This window comes from Momordica charantia (assembly GCF_013281855.1).
Source record: "Momordica charantia cultivar OHB3-1 chromosome 8 unlocalized genomic scaffold, Mcharantia_2.0 BLBB01000008.1, whole genome shotgun sequence".
In the NCBI taxonomy this organism is placed as follows: Eukaryota; Viridiplantae; Streptophyta; class Magnoliopsida; order Cucurbitales; family Cucurbitaceae; genus Momordica; species Momordica charantia.
Window position 1 is genome coordinate 3,824,417 of NW_028275166.1, and position 21,613 is coordinate 3,846,029.

General features: G+C 34.9%; 2 protein-coding genes across 6 annotated transcripts; one reads left to right on the forward strand and one right to left on the reverse strand.

Moving 5' to 3' along the window:
• Nucleotides 1-155: 155 nt before the first annotated feature.
• DCL3 (dicer-like 3) lies at nucleotides 156-17,577 on the reverse strand. 5 transcript variants are annotated; one of them, XM_022276318.2, is made up of 27 exons: nucleotides 17,126-17,577; nucleotides 16,854-17,034; nucleotides 16,578-16,691; nucleotides 15,481-15,615; nucleotides 15,294-15,363; nucleotides 14,722-14,786; nucleotides 14,508-14,639; nucleotides 14,257-14,409; nucleotides 12,893-13,022; nucleotides 11,856-11,961; nucleotides 11,585-11,777; nucleotides 11,344-11,504; nucleotides 11,056-11,274; nucleotides 10,170-10,435; nucleotides 9,151-9,422; nucleotides 8,546-9,069; nucleotides 8,352-8,446; nucleotides 6,429-6,655; nucleotides 6,129-6,338; nucleotides 4,539-5,015; nucleotides 3,925-4,197; nucleotides 3,346-3,672; nucleotides 2,333-2,396; nucleotides 2,147-2,218; nucleotides 1,967-2,038; nucleotides 794-905; nucleotides 156-610 (listed from the first exon to the last, which is right to left on the reverse strand). In XM_022276318.2, the coding sequence occupies exons 1-27, from the start codon at nucleotides 17,251-17,253 to the stop codon at nucleotides 403-405; spliced, it is 4,986 nt and encodes a 1,661-aa protein (XP_022132010.1). In that variant the 5' UTR covers nucleotides 17,254-17,577; the 3' UTR covers nucleotides 156-402. The 5 variants fall into 5 exon arrangements, with proteins under 5 accessions (XP_022132010.1, XP_087983582.1, XP_022132011.1 ...); XM_088127456.1 differs by lacking the exon at nucleotides 17,126-17,577 and having other exon boundaries at nucleotides 16,578-16,654; nucleotides 16,854-16,995; XM_022276319.2 differs by lacking the exons at nucleotides 16,854-17,034; nucleotides 17,126-17,577 and having other exon boundaries at nucleotides 15,481-15,626; nucleotides 16,578-16,694.
• A 3,037-nt stretch (nucleotides 17,578-20,614) lies between these two features.
• On the forward strand, nucleotides 20,615-21,292 carry COPT5 (copper transporter 5). Its single transcript, XM_022275603.2, has one exon. It carries the CDS (start codon nucleotides 20,753-20,755, stop codon nucleotides 21,179-21,181), a length of 429 nt encoding a protein of 142 aa, XP_022131295.1. The 5' UTR covers nucleotides 20,615-20,752; the 3' UTR covers nucleotides 21,182-21,292.
• The last annotated feature ends 321 nt before the right edge of the window (nucleotides 21,293-21,613 follow it).

A 21,613-nucleotide genomic window follows, 5' to 3' on the forward strand; every position in this document is an offset into this window, starting at 1 on the left:
GAATATTATAATTTTTTGGAATAAGTTTGAAGACAAATAGGAACTATTTTGAAAATAATATAATGTCTTGGAGAAAACGCTTCACTTCTGTGTTCAATTATCTTTAGCTACGCTCTACTCCAAATGTTTAGAACAATTCTTTGGAAACTGGGAAGTTCTGTTTACTCTTTGGTGTGATTTGCATCGATATTTGTTTGGCAATTGGGTGCTCTAATATTAACATCATAGTTGAAAGGTTTGGTTAACAGAATGGTGAGAGGAGACTACCCGCCTAGAGATCTACCAACAAAATCCTATGACATAAAAGACTAAAATTAAATTTTGTTAGGAACTACTAATTTTAGGTAACCGGAGAAGTTATTTTTGGATGAGACTGGTTTTAGGATCTGCGAAAGACAAGGCTCATGAGTCGTTAATATTGACTCTTCCTTGTCGTTGGAGTTCCTTGAGCATGACGAGTGATGCAGAGTCGAGCGAGCTCTTCTTATCAGCTCGGGCATCACCTTCACATTCAATACTGCCAGCATTGGGTATTTGCAAAATAATATTTGACCAAAAACTGTTGAATCCTGTTCTTCTCTCAGAGCCTTCACCAAATTCCATTGGGACTCTGTACGGAAGGGCAATTACTTGTTAGCGACTCAAATCGATAGAAGAAATATTTCAGAGTCAACACAACAGATGCCATTTTCATTTTTAGTTGTTTTTCAAGGATAGATTCTGAGGGCGTATAGATGTATGCAAATACAAAAAGTTAGAATTCAAAGAAAATGGAGAAGATAGTAATTCTGACCTTGATTTATTTTCTACTGTATTGAAAGTTGGCATAGGCCACTGCAATTTCTTGCATAGTTCAAACAGAGTCATCCGTGGTCCTCCTTTCTTTAGGCTGACTGGTCCAATAACTGCAAAATGGGCAACAAATGCAATAACTCAAGGAAAAGGAGCTTAAACTCCAGTTGTAAACTCGATGAGTGCAGCAAGTGATGCAAATACGATCATATTAACTCCTTTATTTGCATAAATCTAGGTCCTAAACTCGAAGACCACGAGATAAGGATTTTGGTGAACATTGCTGAGAATATACTTTGGGTACAAGCCACAAGACATCAGTAGAACTCCAGAAATTAACATATCAATATGAAGCAATTGTAAAGTGCAAGGTCTCTCTTTTCTTTTTCGTTTTCCTTTTTCCTACAAATGCACAATAGTTTAATCCATGAAAACATGTATCCCCCAGCCTCCGAGGCTTATCAAGATATCTAGTTAAACAAGGTTCAAATCAGAACGCAAATTTTCAACTTTCAAATCATTATGCATAACTAAGCATTGAAATTCCTACTTTTTCAATTCAACTCAAAATCAGTGCTATGTAATTAATTATATCTTACACTACTTTCCACCAAATGCATTACCCTTTTAGAGTAAAAAGGACGAACTTTTCCCAACTATTGCAGCTTGCAAAAAACCAACAGAACGCAACATGCACTTTTAACTCTCCATTTATTGTAAAATGTTGATCAATCATTCATCCTATACAACATACTTCGTTCAAAGATGAAACTCAACATTGAAATAATGAGAACGGAATGCAAATAAAATTTCTCAAGTAGAAGAATCTAAGCAGGAAAGACTTGAAAACGGAACTATCCCAGTTTTTACGAGGTTCTAAACGATTACCCATGAGGGTAAAGTCGACTAAATTATAATTGAGACCACTAAAGCTGAAAAGATGAACATATTTACAATCAAATTTTAATGGGTCCATTGACTTGTCCAGCTCTAATTTTTAGTTCAAAACACATGAATAGGTTAAAGATTTTAGGTACAAAAGAGCCGAGAAGGAGAGGAGGCGTGGTTGAAATTAAAAGTGAAACCCAAACGCTTCATTCACATTATATAGTTCCCTCAAGTGTCAAGGGGTCTTTAACCAACAATATCAAATTAGATGGGGAGAAGAGCAAACCAGGGATGTCCATGCCGGGACTATAGCCTTCTGTAGAGCAGTTGGTGGCTGATGAATGAACCATAACAGAATCTGGGAAGAAAAAGGCAGTGATCTTACACTATTGTACGAGTTACAAAATTCTACAGCGTTCAAATATCTTCACAAACGAAACCAAATTAGATGAGAAGGGGAGCAAACCAGGAGTCTCCAAGTTGGGATCACAGGCTTCTGTAGAACAGTTGATAGATGACGGGAGAACCAGAGCAGACTCTGCAAAAATAAATTCAATCATATTTGTCCTATGGATTGCAGACCCAAAAAAGACTTAGATTTTTGGTAGGATAGCCTAACGCCTTAACCAGCTCCCAGGAAGATGACACTCACCAACATGATTGGGATTCTGTTTTCTCTTCTTCGAACCAGAACGAGAGTAATAAATTCCTCTAGTCTGTTATCACAATAGCCCAGCATGAGCACCATAACAAATAAAAAGTTGAAATACCATTCAGCATGGATAAGAAACATTTTGTTAAACACGAATAAAAATTCCATATATAAGAAAGGATTGGAAAAGGGTAGATAAGCTATCCCAAAAGAGCCGAGAGGTTAAGGAAAAAAAAAGAATTCCATTTTTGTATTTATAAGAAATTGAATCTCATAAAAAGAAAAATAGAACATATACTAGAAGGAAGATAAAAATTTTGTTCAGTTCTATTTATGCCACCCAGAAGCGTTTTCTTTTAGTAAGCTTCCTCAGCGTAGGGATTTGGTTTTCTCCCCGTCCGCCAACAACAACAACAACAACAAGAGGGGACTGCACTCTAGTAATTCAGCAATCAACCTTTTCCTTAAAAAGCCATAATCACAGCTGATGAGACCAAGAACCACATATACATGCAATAGTTCCTGCCTTGGAACAGAGAATATAAATTCGAAAATTGCTTCATTCTAAGACATAGACTCCTCACATCCTTCACGTATTTCATTACAAGCAAGCAGTGTCAAATAAATCAGAAAATGGTAACACCAAAACATCATCACTTAGTAGTAGTGACATTTTCAATATAAGAGTCAAGCAAACGCACTAAGTTCCTATTCACTTAAGAAATAATATTTGTTTCCCAGTGGATGATCCCAGAACTTCTTTGAACAAGATAACTTTCCCTTCGGAACAGAACATCTCACCTTTTAATATTTTCTTTCTCTGAAGACGTAAACAAGGACTCAAAAGGTAGTGAACATAAATGATATTTAACCAAGTGCAATCCACTAAAAGGAATTACATAAAAGTTGATCAAATAAACAAAAAAATCAGTGCAATCTGATGGCCTGGTTCTTTTTTATAAAAGAAAATAGAAATAATAAAATGCTGGCTATTGAATCAGGCAACATTTTACCTCAAGTTGAACTAATAAGCGATGAGCAGCTTCCCCTCTAGCAGCTTTTCGGGTCCGTTCATATCCTTCACCTATCAACAAGACATCTTGTAACTGTAATCTAAGTTCTGCATGAATAATTTCTCCCTTCCTAGTACATTTATCTTTGATGAAATACCCAAGAGAATCACATAATTCAATTAATTCTCTGAGTGGCTGAAGTTCAAGTTTATCAGGGGTCACAAAAGGAGTCAATAGTGGTTTATATATTCTCCACACTTCGTCAAGATTAAGCTCTGTGTCAATCAGTATGGCACCTGCAATACTTTCCACCATATCACCAAGAACCTGTAGTAGAAAAGGATAAGAGCATTTGAATCAGAATGATGGACATAAAAGGAAGTAGAGAGCAGAAAAACAATAGTTGAGAACCATGACATCAGGGAGGAAGTCAACTGTATCATATAAAAAAAATAGTACAAAAAATATGTAATTTTTTTTAATAATAAATGAAACTCCACATAAAGAACCTGTGTAATAATGACAAAAATGGTATAATAATAAATGCAGTACATAACAAAATTTTGAATGACAAGTAACCTTAGGGCCTTTATTGCCATGCAGTGACTTTCCAGCATCAAGAGACTCAGACAAATACTTCACGTATTCAGTTATTTGACCAATCAGAAGCCCACAGCAATGTTGAAGATGTTGCTGAAGATTCCGTCTCACAGCCACTTGAGCAAAATTCTCATTATTAACAGAAGCTGAACGCAAATCAGTCAACTCGCCTGGGTCAATATCTGAGTGGGTCTGGTAATAATGCCAAGTAATGAGCAAGTCCAACACTGAATCACCAAGAAATTCAAGCCTCTGAGGAAAAGAGAGAGAAATCAGGTGGAATTTCACACTCCTATAGCATCATTCTTTTGACATGTAACAACTTCTGATCTTAGATTTACTGGAGCAACATATAACATAAAGGAGAAAGAAAACTTAAGTTCAACTGTTAAATTGGTTGCAATTGGCAAAATCTTCACCATTATGCTCACTAAATCATAAAAATAATTCAATTTATATCTTCGAATTGAAGTCCAAACCCCATACTGAAATCAAGCCATTCCCTACTCACAAACACTATAAAGGGGTGAAGAGAGAGAGTGAGTACAGTCAGTTACATCATACGTGACAGAGTAATGAATTCCGTTGACTACCTGGTAACAGTAATTTACACCAAGCTCCTGATCAGATGTGTGTGTTATAGCCTCCAGCAATAATCCTTTGACAGCAAATTCATATCCAATCTTTGACTCTAAGGTTTCAATCTCAGTTTCTTTCAAGATGCAGGATCTCAGAGATGCAGAAGTAATTGCATCAACAACTAATGATACACCAAGATCAGCATCAATTCCGAGCCACTTAATCACATGGAGTGCAGCATCAATTCCAGCATTAACATAATAGGCCCCTATAAGGGCTTCAACACAGTCGGCTATAGTTTTTGAAACCACCCACCTGTGTCCTTTATCACAGCATTTACCCAAAACGACTTTTGGATCTTCAGTGCAGAATTTGTCATCCAAAGGAACTTCTACTGTATCCACTCCACATTTACAAGGAACAGGGCGAGTAGTACGTTGTCCTGGTGCCACCCACCGACGTGGATCAAATGCAGAATCACGAATGTATCCCTTAAAATAAAATTAAGAAACAGTTACAATTTAATGTGTGTGTGTGTGTAACAAAAGTAGCAAGTTCAGAGTTATCAAATTTATGGGGTAGAATTTAGCTACCTGTCCTACTAGCAGTTAGAAGTCAGAAATTAAACAAATGAGGACAATGTACCTTCCTCGGAAGAAAAAATATGTCGTGAAGATATAAGAATGGATACAAAACTTGAAGGCTTTTCAATAGTTCTTCCAATGAGATAAGCTAGTGGTATTTGGTTTTTCGGATCGCCATTTTGTCAGAACTTTAGTTGTTTTGTTCTTCTTTGTTTCTATTCTCTTGTATTCTTGGGAGCTTTGCTCTTTGTTGTTTGTTTGTTTCTTTTTCGCTTCCTTTGAGAGTTTGTATCCTTGAAATTTTTTCTTCACTTTTATAATATCAATGAAAGTTTGTTTCTAGTTAAAAAAAAAGTTAGTTGCTTTATTAGGTAGTCAGCTAATTAGCTAAGAGGCAGCACCTATCAATATGGTGTTCTCCTATTTTTTCAATCCAACTTCATTATTTGAATTATTATATAGATTCGGATGCTCAGCTGCATCGTTACTTGTCATTTTATGTTTATATATTTCTGGTTTTAATTGAAGTTCTTACAAAATTATATTTGAAGTCAATATGCATGCCCAAATCTTAATTGTTTGAAAATTTATGCCTCAACATGTCAATGGCATAATTGTGTCCTTTATGGTGTCCATATTGTACAAAAACGGATGTTTCTGAATCTTTAAATTGAACATATCATGGATGTATACAAAGATGCAAACAAACAGAACTATGGGGAAGGCAAATATAATAGAAGGTAACTGTCCACTATTAGAGGCCGGCAAACTCCCCATCGTAAGTGCACATCCAAGACCCCCTCAAACAAAAATTTTCAGATCCATTTAGAAGGACAAATGGCAGAATTTACAGATTTAGCTAGTAGCTAAAAGTAGAAACTAATTTATTAGAAAATAAAGTAACTGTACCAGATACTTAATTGAAAAGACAACATGAGTATATATTGTGAATACGCACTAAGCACAGGAAGCAACAGAGAAGTTTGTCAAGGACATCAGTGTCCACAGGAGATGAAATACCTGTAACTTGCACTTTATTCCCAGCCTATGTAAGGTTGCATTACAGATAACCTGTTGGCGCTGAGAAGATAACTGTCCTTCATGTTTTTCAGGAAACTTGAGAAAGAGGTGGCAGCTCACAGCATACTTCAAAACTGAATCACCAAGCAATTCCAACCGCTCTAAGGAAAAACTCTCGCAACATCCAAGGGTTGTAAGAGCTTCCACAATCTAGTAACGAAGATGTTTCAGATCAATCATATTATGAATGGCTCATAAAAACTAATCAAAGTCAAGTGCACATCAACAAAAAGGACTCACCAATGAGCTTGATATACAGAGGCTATTCGAATGATAATTAATCTCCTTCCTAAGCTGGCTAGCTAACATTAAAGATTCCAAACGGTGCATCAAAGATGGTAGTAAGTATGTTGACTTCCAAACCCCCTTTGGAACATCCATGCTAACCACAAGTTCAGGAGGCATATGGACATGCATTTGGGGCTTTTTGGAAGCATGGCCAGATTGCAACTTATCACTAGTCTCACCTACATGACAATATTGACTTACTAAAATTCAGAAACATTACTTACAATTTTCTAAAACCAAGTGGCAAAATAGACTTCTTAGATATTTGATTGTTCACAGTGCAAAGTTTATCCAAGCAAAGCATTTTCTTTTTCGTAAAAATCCAAGCAATTTATTCGTTAATAGGAAAATAAGTATAAAATATACAAAAATATATTAACAAAACCATGAACAAATTAATGAGACTACTGAAACACCCTCCCCAAAGACACCCTTACAATGGACTACTGAGACTTTGATGTTGGCTACTGAGTTACCCTTTACAAAGACACGCCCTTGGCTGTGGAAGAAATAGGATCATTACACCAAGACTTAGATAACCCACACAAATAGAAGCCACCAAACGAAATTATCCTACAAAAATCTCTGAGACCTCTCAATAACATTAGTATATACATTGCTTGGATTCTTATACAATCCAATGGAGAATCCATAGAGCATTAAACCACAGAACCAATTCCTACCTTATGAAGGCATGCTCCACACAAAATGGATCGAATACTCATTAACACTCCCTGGTAAAACTCCATGATAGCCATAATAGTCAAACAGCTTCCAGCAGTAATGTGATGACTTTTGACATTTAAAAATTGTGAGGAATTCTTAGAGATTTCTTAGTTATATGCTATATCAAGATCTTTTTGGGACCGAACTAATTGTAGTTGGGTTATTGATTTCAAGAGGGACCTCAATCTGTTTGTTCCGATGTAAAACACTGCAAAGTGATATTATGAGTGGGGATAAGGAGATTGAGGATGAGATGGTGTCCTTTTTCTTATCTCTTTATGCACTGGGAGTATCTCCTACCTACTCCTAAGCCTTTTCTAGAAGGTTTTAATTGGAGCCCTATATACGAGAGGGACAAAATGGTGTCCTTTTTCTTATCTCTTTAATAAGAGTGTGTATCCTAAAATTGCAAGGTGTTCATCTATTACATACAAGACCTGACTAACACTATCATCCAATTCATGAATGGTCCTAATAAGAAAAACATGCAATTTATCAAGGTACCTGAAAATGGAAGAAAAACAAAAGCTATACTTAAGAGAAACTAACAAGAAAAATCTAGAAGTTCTTTTGTAATGCGAACGGGGCATGTTTAAAAATTGATTGAAGATGAATATCTAAATTCTAGATACATACTTAAGTATGGGAAAACTTAGTACTATGCAGAAGCAAAAAGCAAACAGTAGTTTAAACGCATTGAGGTTAAAAGAATGGCCCTTGCCCAAGGCATTTGGATCAGGATGGAGCTTTTTTTAAGTGTGAGACACCGAAAAAATGAGGACTGTTTTTTAGTACACAACAGAAAATTTTAAATGAAACACTTGACAATATAGTATCCTACATAAGCTAAATAACAATGAAGTTTAAATACAGATATTTGAGTGTTCTTTCTCGAGCCCTTCTCAAAATTATAATATAGGAAACATAATTTTAAACTAAAGAACTATTGTGTGAACTTACAAAGTAGCACTCTAGAACTTGAGCTTGAGTACAAAACTAAAATATAATCTGTAAAAATAGATCTGTAACAAGGGATGCCTTATCATCCCTCCCTTTTGTAATTTCACTCATCAATGAAATTGTCTCTTACCAAAAAAATTAAATAAATAATCTGATAACAATAGATCGTTACAACTCAAGTTGACGAACCTTCATCGTTAAAGTTGACAAGTAGATTGTGAGGATTATGACTTTGCTTTAAACGCAACATAGGCTGTTGTGGATATCTTAGTGTAATCCCGTACCTGGACACCTAGTGCAGTCATTAACAGCTCAAAAGAAGAGTAATGAAAACCAAGGGAATGCAAGCAACACATAAGAAAATAGAACAGGAAGTTGCACACTTTTTTTTGAAGTAGTCAGCAAAGTTAATGTAATCAGATTGGGCTCTGTCACTGTTCCCATCAAAAGTGCTCTCAGCAGATGTGTTACTCACAACTTCAACGATTGAGTACATCTTTCCAGTATGAATAGCCAATACCACCAAGTCCTTTAAGGAATGAACATCTAGCACACAATTTGCGAAGTGAATTAAACTTGCAGCTTTGCTCCCTGTCTCAGCAGAGTTGTTCCTAGAAGGTAAGGCACCACAATTACTTTCAGTATCCAAAGATGAGTTTTTCTTCAAAAACTCAACCACAGAGACACAAGAATCAACTGCTCTCCAATGAATTTTCCATAAATCATGACTTGAAGCATCCGTCAAATCCACTGGTAGAAGCAAATACATGTTTGATGTAACCCAAAGAGGCTTCGTGTCTTTCTGAAGTAAAAATTCCCTCTTGCCTCCGGTTAATTTTGACCCAATAAACAATCTCCCAAACATTCCATTGAAAAAAAGCTCCTGAAAGCACTTTGCTTTCCTTATCTGTATCAATGATATCATATTAAAAGCAATTCTCTGATGGTGGAGAATGGAGAAGATGATGGAAGTTGATATATGTTTTACCTGCTCGGCATCCAAATGAACTTGCCCACCAAAAGACACAGAAGCCTTAACTGTCTTTGATCGTAAATAAAGTTCAAGTTCAATATTTCCCACATCATCATCTAGTTTTGATTCTATCAGAAGAACAAATCCAGAATAAATCTCATACACAACACTACAGGAGAAGTCAAATTTATAAGCCTGAAAAGAGGCCCCTTCAACTAGTTCTCCCCATGTTCCAGATAAAGCTCCAATGGCCGTTCTGCCATGCAGTTCCTTTCTTTTCGTTGTTCCTTTAAGAACCAAAAATAGTGCCATCAAATTGTAAATTAAGAACATAAAAAGGAGATTAGCCAAGGACGCCTAGCTAGGGCCAATAATCAAGTAGTAGAAACACGTACAGAAATATCCCAACAGTGCTAACAATACTTGGCAGTTAAATTCACAGTAAATACCAGCGACGTATACAATTTCAAGTCTTATTCTTTTTCTCTTTTTGTGAAAAAATTAGAAATTTGATTGATGAAAAGAGAGATACATATAGGTTGAGTAAAATTGAATCACACAAATCAAAGAAAAAATAGAAAAATAGGACAATAGTAGAAGATATTGTACAAATCATATTTATGTACAAATTGAAAATTTTAATTGATATGCTAACTCCTAGGCCATCGATGGCCACAAATATATTAACAAGTAATGTCAAATTTTAATTTAGTATAATAAGGTTTCAAATAAGTTTTTCTTTTCTAACAAGAAAAGAATTTTATCTAGAGTAGAAAATATCATACAAATCTTATTTATATACAATTTGAATAATTTAATTAATAAGCTAACTCCTAGGCCATTGATGCCCACAAATATATAAACAAGTAATGTCCATGCAGTACCATCGACACATTTTCACTTGCAGAAACTCTATAAGGTATGCTTTTTTTGCTTGGAAAAACTTCTTTGACCATTCTTCGTATGACAATTTTATGGGTGTGCCATACAAACAGTCATTAATAAACTCGGTATATGGCTTCATGGATATGTACCTGCTCTAGAAGTGGATACGTTGCTTTTCAGAGCTGTGTCAAATTCTGATATCTCTTCAATCAAGGGAAGAAGATGGTCATTAAGTGCACCTAATTGATGCAGCTTCTTACATGCCTCCAAGCATACAAGCTGCTTAGACAAATTAGAATTCCTACTTGAAGGACCAACTATACTTTGAAAAGCTGCTGTAGGAGGTAAAGTTAGCCGACACTCGTATGATCCTTCACCATATGAGAGTTGAAAGATTGGTTTGGGACTGAAATATCTATAATTTAAAGCAAGAAATCAAAATGTGATTCCTTTTAATTGGCAACTATCAAAAACATTATAAAATACTAACTTCATATTAACTACATTCAATATAGCTCTAGACACAACCATCATGGGATGACCTAGTGGTCGATAAGAGTCAATCTAAATAGCAAAGAATTTAGAACCATGGTGGCCACCTATCTAGGATTTGATATCCTATGAGTTTCTTTGTCAACCAAATTTAGTAGGGTCAGGCGATTGGCCCGTAATTAGTCAAAGTGCGTGCAAGCTGGTATGGACACACGAATATCACAAATATATATATAAGCTCTAAACACATAAGGGCTCTAACTATATTTTGGCCTGTGATCTATCCGACAGAAAACAAATAGGCACTCACAATAATTGCATGTTGTCAAGCATGATTAACCAACTCCTTATAAATTCCGATTTGTTTCCATGTGAACACAAGTTAAATAGACTCAATTCAGTTGACAAAAATAAAAAAAGAGAGAACAAGGGAATATAGTGGTGATTGATAGACCAAAATCATCATGGTATGGAAGCATAGAAATGGCTTAAGTTGTGAGAAAACCAGTGTTAAGACAATTAAAAAGGTATGATGATCCGTACTTATCACCAGGGAGCTTTTTGCAGTATTGATATATGAGACCAACACTAGAATCTGCAGTAACCGATGCCCCAGTTGTCTCCACAATGTAACAATCTGTCTCCACAATTGAAAAAGGTTTCAAAATGCATGCATCAGGGTCTCTACTCATAGCTGCATCTGTCATTGATCGCTCACTTCTCATGACATCAAATAGCTGATCTCTTTGTTTCAGATTTCCTCTGTAAGCATTATAATGGTTTGAATATCAACAACACACGAGAAAAACAGTTTAACAAGGAAGGTCTTACCTCTCCAGCAACAAAATATATTGGGAGTTGTTCTGTCGAGCACGTCCTCGAGACTGTACATAACTACGAATGGTCTTAGGTAGGTCAAACCGTACCACAGATGAGCAATTTGGTACATGAAGTCCCTCCTCAACTACATCAGTGGAAAATAAAAGATTGAGCTGCAAACAATGGAAGGATTTAGTTACAAAATAATTAGAGTTCCATAACCGAATGAAATCTGAATGATGTAAATGAACACCTTGCCATGGCAAAATGACTCCAATGTCTCCTTCTGAACTTTTGGTGCCAGTGCACCAACTGATGAATTACATCCAGTCACATATGAAACCGTAAAATGAGATAATTTGGGTACTTTTTTCACAAATCTTTCAATAACTTTTGCTACAATTATTCTTTCAACAAATATGAGACACAACACCTGCCTAGATACTCTGATACAAAAACATGAGGCAATTAAGCAATGAAAATTAGAAGCAAAATTGATGGTTCATAAATATCTTGGTATTTACCCAAATGATTCAAAAAGTTGGAGAAGTTCAAATAACTTAGAAGAAATGTAGCCCAAATCTACCGCTTTCCAAATGTCAAGACCAAAATTCAGAACATTTTCATTTCCTGAAACAGGAAGCAAAAGCAGTAAGCAGTGAGCAGCAAAAAAGAGATGCAACTTTTGGTAGTGGATTACAATTGATAAAGACCGTGTAGAAATCTGGTGAAGTGGTCTTGGGCTTCGTTGCCTCAACAGCAGGGAGGTATAGGTGTGGGTTCCCTCCATTAGAGGAACAGGGCCCTCCTTTTTAAATGGCTTTGGAGATTTGCCACTGAAGACTCAGAGTCTTTGGCGCAGGGTAATTGCTGCCATTTATGGGGTGGATTCAAACGGGTGGTTGACCAAAAGTACCAAAAGCTCGTACATAGGGAGACAGTGGATTGACATTGATAGCAATAGAAAATCTTTTTTGGAAGGTTAAAGTCCCGAAGAAGATTAAGCTCTTTATCTGGCAGGTTTTACATGGGAAAGTTAGGGCACGTTTGGTACTTTGGTTAGCTGGTTAGCAATCTGAATTCTGTTTCTTATTTTCAGATTCAATAAATCAATTGATAATTGTACCCAATTTATCTCATTTCTTGTTTTAGAGGGTTGGAGAAGTCTTGGGAGGCTATCTGGGAGCTTATAAGATTTAATACTTCTTTGTAGGCCTTGGTTTTTTAGGAGTTCTCCGATTATCAATTAGGTGTTCTTCTTGTGGATTGAGCCCCTTCTTGTAGGTTGGGCTTCCTTTTGTTAGGCTGGTTTTTTTTATATGCCTTTATACATTCTTTCCTTTATCTTAATGAAAGTTCGGTTCTAATAAAATAAATTAATTACAAAAACTCTAATGAAAAGGGATAAGTTCTTTCATTCATCAATAAAAATTTTGTTTCTTATTAGGCAACGTCATATGAAGTTAATTGTAACGGCATGAAATTGACTTCCAATGGAGGTATAAAACAAGAAAATAGTTTGATAATGCAGTGACGTTGAATGAAGCAACTAGTCACATACCAAGTGGGAATGATTCCCCAATTACTAGTAATGCTTCCTCAAGGAAACATTTATACTGCAAAGAACTTTCTCTAAAAACCTCATATTCCTCGTTTGTAATATTGACGTTCTCTAATAAAACTTTAATGGCCTACAAAAATTATAGAGAGAATACACAAATCAGACAAAAAAAATCTTGCAAAAACAAAATCAGACTAAGAGAATGCAACATATAAAGATAATAATCGAAGGGCATTCAAGTCTCAACTTATTAACAGTAAATATCCTACCAGATAAATCCAGGACTCTTAATCTGAGTTCTGTTATGTGGCATACTCACACAAACTCCCAAGAAGAAAAGAAAGATTAAATGGGGAAAATTGATGGATTTAGTTGTATGGCCTTTATACTAATCATTACACCTTATTGTCGGAAAATGGAATTTAGAATCGATTAGTACGCTTGATATGTTTAAACCCGGTGTTTATTGGGGAATTTTTAGGCTTCAATCAAGGTAAGAATTTCCTTCATTGGTGTGTGTCATTCAAGAAAATTAAATATTATATGCATCATTGGCTTTGACATAATCTGAGTACTCTAATGGCTCTAATTTAAATAGTTACAGTTTGAATTCTCTCATATCCAATGGGAGAAGTTTTTTGTATCATTGGATAGATCTTGTTCTTTTGTAAATTTTATGCTATCAATGAAATTTGTTTCCTATCCAAAAAAAATATCATCTGAATATTCTGACGGCTCTAATTTAATTATAATTGATGCAGTAAGGCTATCCATGTTAGTTTTTACTTTTTAATTTATGATGTTTGCAGTAACTTAGTTCAAATTGTCAGATATGTATGCCTTCTTGGGGGCACGCTTAACGGATATTCGTTCATTCTTTTCTTTTCTTTTTTTCTTTTTTGTGATAAGAAGGAATATTCATTCTTTGAAATACATATCAGCCTATGCAATGATGTTCACTCACATGAGTTCCTCATAGTTAAGGATTTGATTTGATAGATTTCTATTGATTTGTTGATCTTGGTCTTATCAACGGGTAACACTAATATAAGATCCATCTTCTATCATTTACTAAATCTTTTCATAAGAAATAATCCCTCATTGATGTATGAAATTTACAAGGGAGTAGTCTACCACAATAGGATTCTCAATCCACTTTACGCAAAATCACCTTTTTTTTTTTAGTACCCTCAAAATCATCTTAAAGATTATATAGATTCATTGATTTTCAATGCTTCATAATGAAATGGCTTAATTACTTACTGTTTGACAGGCTACCTCTCCCATTTACAACTCCATTCGCTAGTTTTTCTGAAACTACAATCTAATGAAAACAAAATAAATCGCATTAGAGCACATCGTACCTCATAAGCACATATAAGGCCAAGTTCGTCGAGGCAATAAGAGATCTTTAAATGATCACTGGACAGTCGTTTTTTCAGTGGCTTAAGCTTGCTGTCCACGTCTTTATAATGAACTTGCACTGCCCCTTGTGAGTTTGACAACAAAGCATCGAACTGTTCACATAATTTTGAAGAAAAAAAATCACCATAATATTACTATAAACATAGAAAAATATAAGTTAAATTTAGATAATTGCATCACATAGGAACACCTTGAACCACAGGGCTTCTATCTTTGACTTCAACTCCATACTTGGAGACTTTGCTGGTTCGTAAAATATACATATTTCTTTTGCAGAGGGAACATATATTTCAACTTCTTTCTTGTCCTCAATAGCATAAATCTGCATCAGAAAACCAGAGTTACTTGAGTATAAAATCCTGTTTACCATACTGAGGTTATTGATTGAATCTCTTTTGAAGTACCTGGGAATCCATGATACTTTCAAGGTCTGCTATTTGGCATTCACAATCGGAGGAAGAGGAAACCCCTAATGTAGGATTATACATGTTTAGCAATATAGTGTCTCAGAATCATTCACTCCTTTGGAGTTTGTATCTTTGAACATTTTATGTTCATATTCATTGAATGTTCAAATTCATTTATCAATGAAAAGTTCGTTTCTTGTTAAAAAAAATAATTGAAGGATAACTTGTAATTTTGTTTTATTCGGGGGGGGGGGGGGGGGGGGGGGGGGGGGTTTCATGCTTGTCTTTCTCAGTTTTTCACCCTTTTTTTAACAAGAAACAAACCTTTTATTGATGATATGAAAAGGAATAAAAATGTTCAAGGATACAAGCTCTCAAAGGAAGGGAAATAATATGTGGGCTTATGTTCTCTCATATACTTCCATCTCTCTTAATGAAACTTACATTTCTTATAAAACAAAAATACGCAATTCACATCAATATGTATATGATATTTGCACGACTTGAAATAAAATGGACACACAACATAATATATTTACCAAAGATATTTGACAACCCTGAGATCATACCTTTTCTAATAACAGGTGAGGCAGTCATTCCAAAAATCTTTGGTTTGTTGTCAGATTTGTGATAAAAATCCTTCACCAAAATAAGATAAGAAAATTATTTTTTTCCACTAAAAGGAACAAAAAAAATGACAAAATACAGGCACAACACAAAACACAGAGTTAAAAAATTCCCAGCAGAGATATTAACCTTCATGATTTTTGTATAAGGGTGATTACCAGTAGCACGATGGCATTCATCAATGATCATCAAGCATACTGTTCCCAGACTCAAAAATGCCTTTCTCAGTGCATCGAGAAGAATTTGAGGGGTCATAACAAGTACCTATACAATAACTACAAATGAAACGATACAGAAATAATACCCTGAATCAACACAAGATTGGGCTTGGAGATATTTGCAAGTTAAATAGTTTGGAAGTGAAGTCTGTTTCCCCTCAAAGATTGAAAACACACTAAATGGGAACCAATTTAAAAATTCATTTGTATCAATCATGGTCCATATCAATAATATTGTGAACAAATCGTATTCTTTTAATTTCAATGGAGACGGCAACTAGATGGCCCATCCCCTCAACTGAACTGAACAACTCATAAGCATAATTTTCTTTTTAACAGGAAACTCACTTATCTTATGAGCATATTATAATCTAACTTTACCTTTAACTGGTAAAGATTTAGGCAATGATAGGCTATGAAAGTTTGTTTCTAATTTAGACCATACCGCTTCAAAACTAAGTTAATTAACATGACAGGTGCCTATATCTTCGTTCTTCAAACTGTCCACTTTTTTTTCAAATGACTGTAGTGCTTTGAAATTTTATCATTAGGTAACGTTGCTTCAAAATCCAACCGGATAGGGAGGAGATATGTGCAATGGAAATATATATAATAAATAAAAACAAGAACCGTGCACAATTCCAACAAGAAACTGAATCGACGGCACTAACTGAAGATTTTTTTTCTCTTTTGAGTGGGATCGGAGATCGAACAATCTATCATTGGGATAGTAATAGATGTCTCCTTATCCATTGACCTATGCTCAAATAGGCCTCGAGATTTAAAATTGTTGTAAACTTTTCTTTCTAATAATATTACATTACACATGAAAGAGATCGTACTCAAGAGGAAAGGCATTCGAGACATTAATGCTTGACCAAAAAAACAGGGGAGTGATGGAGATTGCAACAGTAACACATTAGAAAGCAAAAATCAAAAGCAACCAACGCTAAAAATAGGAGTATGTAAACATAGTTATACGGCCTTTTGGTAAAAAAAAAGACATACATCGTGTTCACTTGTTTCCTTCTCCCAGCATTTCAAACTCCAATCATCGACCCCCATGGCACCATAATACTCCGCCACTTCAAAATCAGTATGAGCTTTAATAACGTTAAATTGCTGCAATAACAGCAACAACCAAGTTTTTAAAATACAAATGAACCGTCGGAAACTTGCAGAAACATTACTTTCGAAAGAAAATACTAAGACATAGGCCTGATTATACATAATATATCTGTTTCCAAGCTGGGAACAACAAAACAGATAGCCTAAAACGCATACCTGATGAACCAGATGAACGGTGGGCGCCAAGAAAATGATGTACTTCTTACTACCACTGGACTTCATAGTTAGTCCAATTTCTTTGATAAGCATCACTGCGATCATGGTCTTTCCAGCACCTGTTTCCAACACCGCTATGGTGTTTCTCCTCATCCCAACTTCAAAAACCTCCGTTTGGTACCTACAATGCACCAAGGTTTAAGCCGAAAAAATAATAGTAGGGATTTAGGAAGTAATGAAATTGATCAAACAAAATATAAATGTAAAGAAACCTTCTAGGAATGAAGCCCTTGTCCATGGGTTGTTTGAAATCGGAAAAATCAGAAGCAAAACTGGGCTCCATGTCACTGAAGTTTCGCTTGCGTGCACCATTGCGATTTTGCTCCTCGAGGTCGTGCATGTCAAACGTTGATGACCAACTGAATGACGAAAAATTATTTGCAAATGCTACCTGCTGGGGAAGATGAAAGTAAGGGGAAATTATCGCAACCCTAACAGAATATGGAAGAACGTCAAGAAAATAATTATATTCTCCCGGAAGTCTCCGTTGTCTGCTCCCTGTTTCCCGCCGGAGTAAATGTAAAACAAAGCGGGCAGCAGAAAGAATGAATGAACTGATGTTCTGTGGCCGGAGAATCAGTCAAAGTTGAGAGTCTAACCGGCGGAGTGAGGTGTCGCTCGCCGGGTTTTGAGAAAAGTTTTTATCTTTTTATCTTTTTCTGTGAAACAAGAAAATCTTTTATCTTTATTGCTATGTTAAATGGGAAATATGAGAATCCACAATTTTGTCCTTTTGACAAATTATAAATTTACAAAATGTCATTAAAATTAGGGGCATTTGCGAAATTAGGGAAAAAAAATACTATTTTATTTGCAAAATTAGCATCCACGTCTCAATTGGAAAAATTGCACAATTTAGAGACCCAAGTCATCGAGAATATATACAAAAATCTAACTTATCCTCAAGTTTCTCTCATTTTAATATACATCATATTTATTTCATTTTATTTTTTATATACCTTATAGTCTAATCCTTTAGTGTCTGATATACTAACATGATATACCTCAAGTCATATCATTTGGTGTATTATTGTTGTACCTCAAAGTCATACCATTTTAATAAAATTGGAAGCTTTTTTACTAAGATATTATAAAATCACTTATATTGTGTATTTAACTTGTGAGGTGAAAATTTGAACTTAACCTCTATAATATGGAGGAATTTCTTGAACACTAATTGACTTTTGACTTTTAGTTTTATGATAAAGGTAAAAGTCATACTGTCTTTTGTTTGTGTGTTACTAGACTACTAGACTTCGTCCAAACGAGTATTTTACAGAGAGCCGACAAGGAATTCTATTAATAATTGGCCGGAACAACTCGATGAATTTAGTCGATCTTTTTTGGAGGACCCCATGATGATAGATAAAACCTATCCCATTTTTACAGTGCGATGGTTGGCTGTTCACGGACTAGCTGTACCTACCTTTTCTTTTTTGGGGTCAATATCAGCAATGCAGTTCATCCAACGATAAACCTAATCCGAATGAGCCAATATTTAGGAAAATCAGGCTTTTAGCCAAGCTTTGCGAAAAATAAAAAAGGCCCCTTGTATAGGTATGCAATTTAAGAAAGCACAACAATTGAAATAGGTAGTCCGCATTGGTATCCGATCTAACCGTTGTTGATATTTAAAATCAATCAAATAATGATGCATTAATACCATCTAAAAAAATTGATGGATCATTCTCCTCTCACCCCACAATTGTTGAACTACAAAATATGTATTTTAAATTTATGAGAACATGTGTAACCTTTTCATAAGGTTAAAAGTTCAACTTCACCCCCACATTTTATTAACTAAAAGAAAAAATGGAATACACAATTTTCTCCGGATAAAAACTTGGCTTATTAGTTGTCAAATAGTTAATGGTGGTAGGGGCAATATTGTTTCTTACTAATGAGGAGCAAGTTTTATCCATTTCCCTCCTCCTATGCATATTATATAATAAATGTCATGTTTTTTTTAGTACAAGTGAGAGTGGGGGATCGAACTCATAACCTCGTGATTTGAGGTTATATATATCAATTAGCACTAAACTATGCTCGTTTTGGTTAATAAATATCATGTTTGTTTATTCTTATTTCCAGAGTACATATTAATTAACTTAATTTGAGCTGACTATTGATACATGATTATTTCATGAAAAAATAAATAATTTTATAGTTTTACAGTGGTATAATATTCTATATTTTAGATATATAATATTCTATATTTTAGATATAAACTCTCGTCACTTGACTCTTGATTTAATCCAAAATATCTGAACAGAAATAATTGTCATCCCTTGGATCTTTTTTTTTTACCCTAATGGAAACTTCGATAACCGAAGTTTTAATTTTATCAGTTGTATTAGACGAATATTGTGGTTTATTATATTATTACTTTTTCAAGCCTTGAGATAACAATATGTGACTATATTGTTAGATATATCATAATGCTTTTGACATCATCTCTTGTACTGCACATTTGTACTTCATTTTTGCATGCACTTCGCAACTGTCACACAATCTGTTAAAATGCCTTGCAATGACACCTGTACTCATATTAAATAATGAAATTAAACAAATTTAATTCAATAAATCCCTAATTGTTCAATTATTATTTCAAGACGACATAGAAATTAGTATAAATTTCAACGTCACTTTCTTATGCTGGCTAACTCCTGTTATAAATGGCATTTCTAAAAAAAAAATAAAATAAAAAAAACACCTGTTATAAATGGAGAATTTTAAAATTTTAATGCTCAGATTAAAAATTACTTGCCTCCAATTATATATCTATTTTGTTTCCAGAGGTCTGTTTTTTTTTTTTAAATTAAGTTTATAGATAACTTTTCTACCTAATTTTTAAAATCCAAGTAAAAATAAATTGAAAACTGGTAGTCTTAAAAAAAAAAAAAACTTTTTTTGTTTCCTTAAATTTAGTGAAAAATTCAAATATATTTATAGGAACATGAAAAAATATGCCAACAAACGTGTGAATAAATAAGCATGATTTTTAAAAACGTATAACTAAAAACTATAAAATTATAATCAACACGACTTAAAAATATTAGACACAAATTTGTAATTAATCCATCTGTTTTGATTTTTGGATTTTAAAAGCTTATCATATTTTTGTCTCTAAAATTTCAAACTATTTATTTTAGTCTATCAACTTACTATTTTGGTCCTGACTTTTATTTTGATTTAAACAATTACTAACACAATTTGGAGTACGCGTATTAACATATTAATGCGTATTAACATATTAATATATATGAACCAAGTACTAAAATAAAAAAGATTGAAATTGAGCACTGTGATCAACAAATCTTAAATATTTTAAAGTTTAAAGATGAAAATGGTTACCTTTTCTAGAAGTTAAAGACTTTTTATAAATATATTTTTTAAATTTTAAGAACAAAAAAAGTGAAACTTCCAACAACTAAAATATAATTTGTTTAATACAAACTAAAATAAATTTTAAACCTTTATAATTTTGCTTAAAAATGATTATTTCCCTTGGACAAGTTTGACGGACCGTCGACCGTGTTCTATTCCCCAAACTACCCTTTTTATGAGAAGAATCTGGACGGGTAAAACAAGCAACGAACCAATAAAACGGAATGGCAGTAACGTAATTAACGAAAGTCTCCAGCGGCATTTCCGTAAGATGTCGCTGTATCGTACACGAGTACTGCAACTGCAAGTCACAGTACAAACCAAGCAAAATAAACCTCCTTGTTCCGTCCGCTCCCTTATCCGAACCCGTTGTAGAAATTCGATCGCCTTCTCTACTCTCTCTAAATTTCCGATTCAATTTCTGTAGATCTTGTTTCAGAGATCGAGCGAAGATGATGCACATGACCTTCTACTGGAGCAAGGAGGTGACTCTCCTGATCAATTCATGGCGCACCAATTCATGGCTGAGCTACTTCCTCTCCCTGTTCGCCTGTCTCATCGTCTCTGTTTTCTACCAGTACTCGGAGAATTACCGCATCCGTTTGAAGCTTCTTTCGTGTAGAAATCCGTCGCCGTCGGCAATCGAGGTCCCTCTCATCCAATCCAAAGTGGCCGGAAAGTGGCCGGCCGCCAGATTTGCCGAAGCGCTGTTTTTCGGAGTCAATTCCGCGATCGGTTACCTGTTGATGCTGGCGATCATGTCCTTCAACGGCGGAGTTTTCGTTGCTGTTGTCTTAGGGCTCGCGATTGGTTATTTAGCGTTCAGGAGTGACGGCGAGGACGTTACTGTTAGCGTTGAAAATCCTTGTGCCTGTGCTTAGTTCTTCCCCTCGGTTTACCAAACAGATGAAACAATTGCTATTCCTGCTCCTTTCAATTACGATATGGTTGTGGTTTCTTTCATTGTCTATAAAATCCACCGTTTAGGTTTCTTCCCGATCTCGCAAAATCGATTGTCCTTGTGGTTCAATTCTGCTATTTGAAAATTTCCAGATCTGTTTTGATTTTGTCTGACCTAAGAAATTCGTGCAGGAAGACGGTAAAATATAATGATTGGGGAAGAAAATCATGTGGGATTGAGGAAATTCATTGCCGAATTTGGGTATTGGTATGAGAAATTGGGGGCAGAGACCCATACATTAGATCGATCCCCTTTTGCTGCTGAATTTCGATTTCAGTCTGACAGATAAGATTGCAGAAAGAGGCATTTCTAATCGTTTTGAATGTGTAAAATTTAGACAAGGCATCATCAA

Excerpts from the sequence above, each read along its gene's own strand:
- COPT5 (XM_022275603.2), top strand. The coding sequence starts at position 20,753 with ATGATGCACATGACCTTCTACTGGAGCAAGGAGGTGACTCTCCTGATC.
- DCL3 (XM_022276318.2), bottom strand. The coding sequence starts at position 17,253 with ATGCACGACCTCGAGGAGCAAAATCGCAATGGTGCACGCAAGCGAAAC. Across the intron at positions 14,640-14,721 it reads AAAGTATCATGGATTCCCAG|ATTTATGCTATTGAGGACAA; the intron begins GTACTTCAAAAG and ends TTTCTGATGCAG. Across the intron at positions 9,423-10,169 it reads CGTATCCACTTCTAGAGCAG|GAACAACGAAAAGAAAGGAA; the intron begins GTACATATCCAT and ends TGGTTCTTAAAG.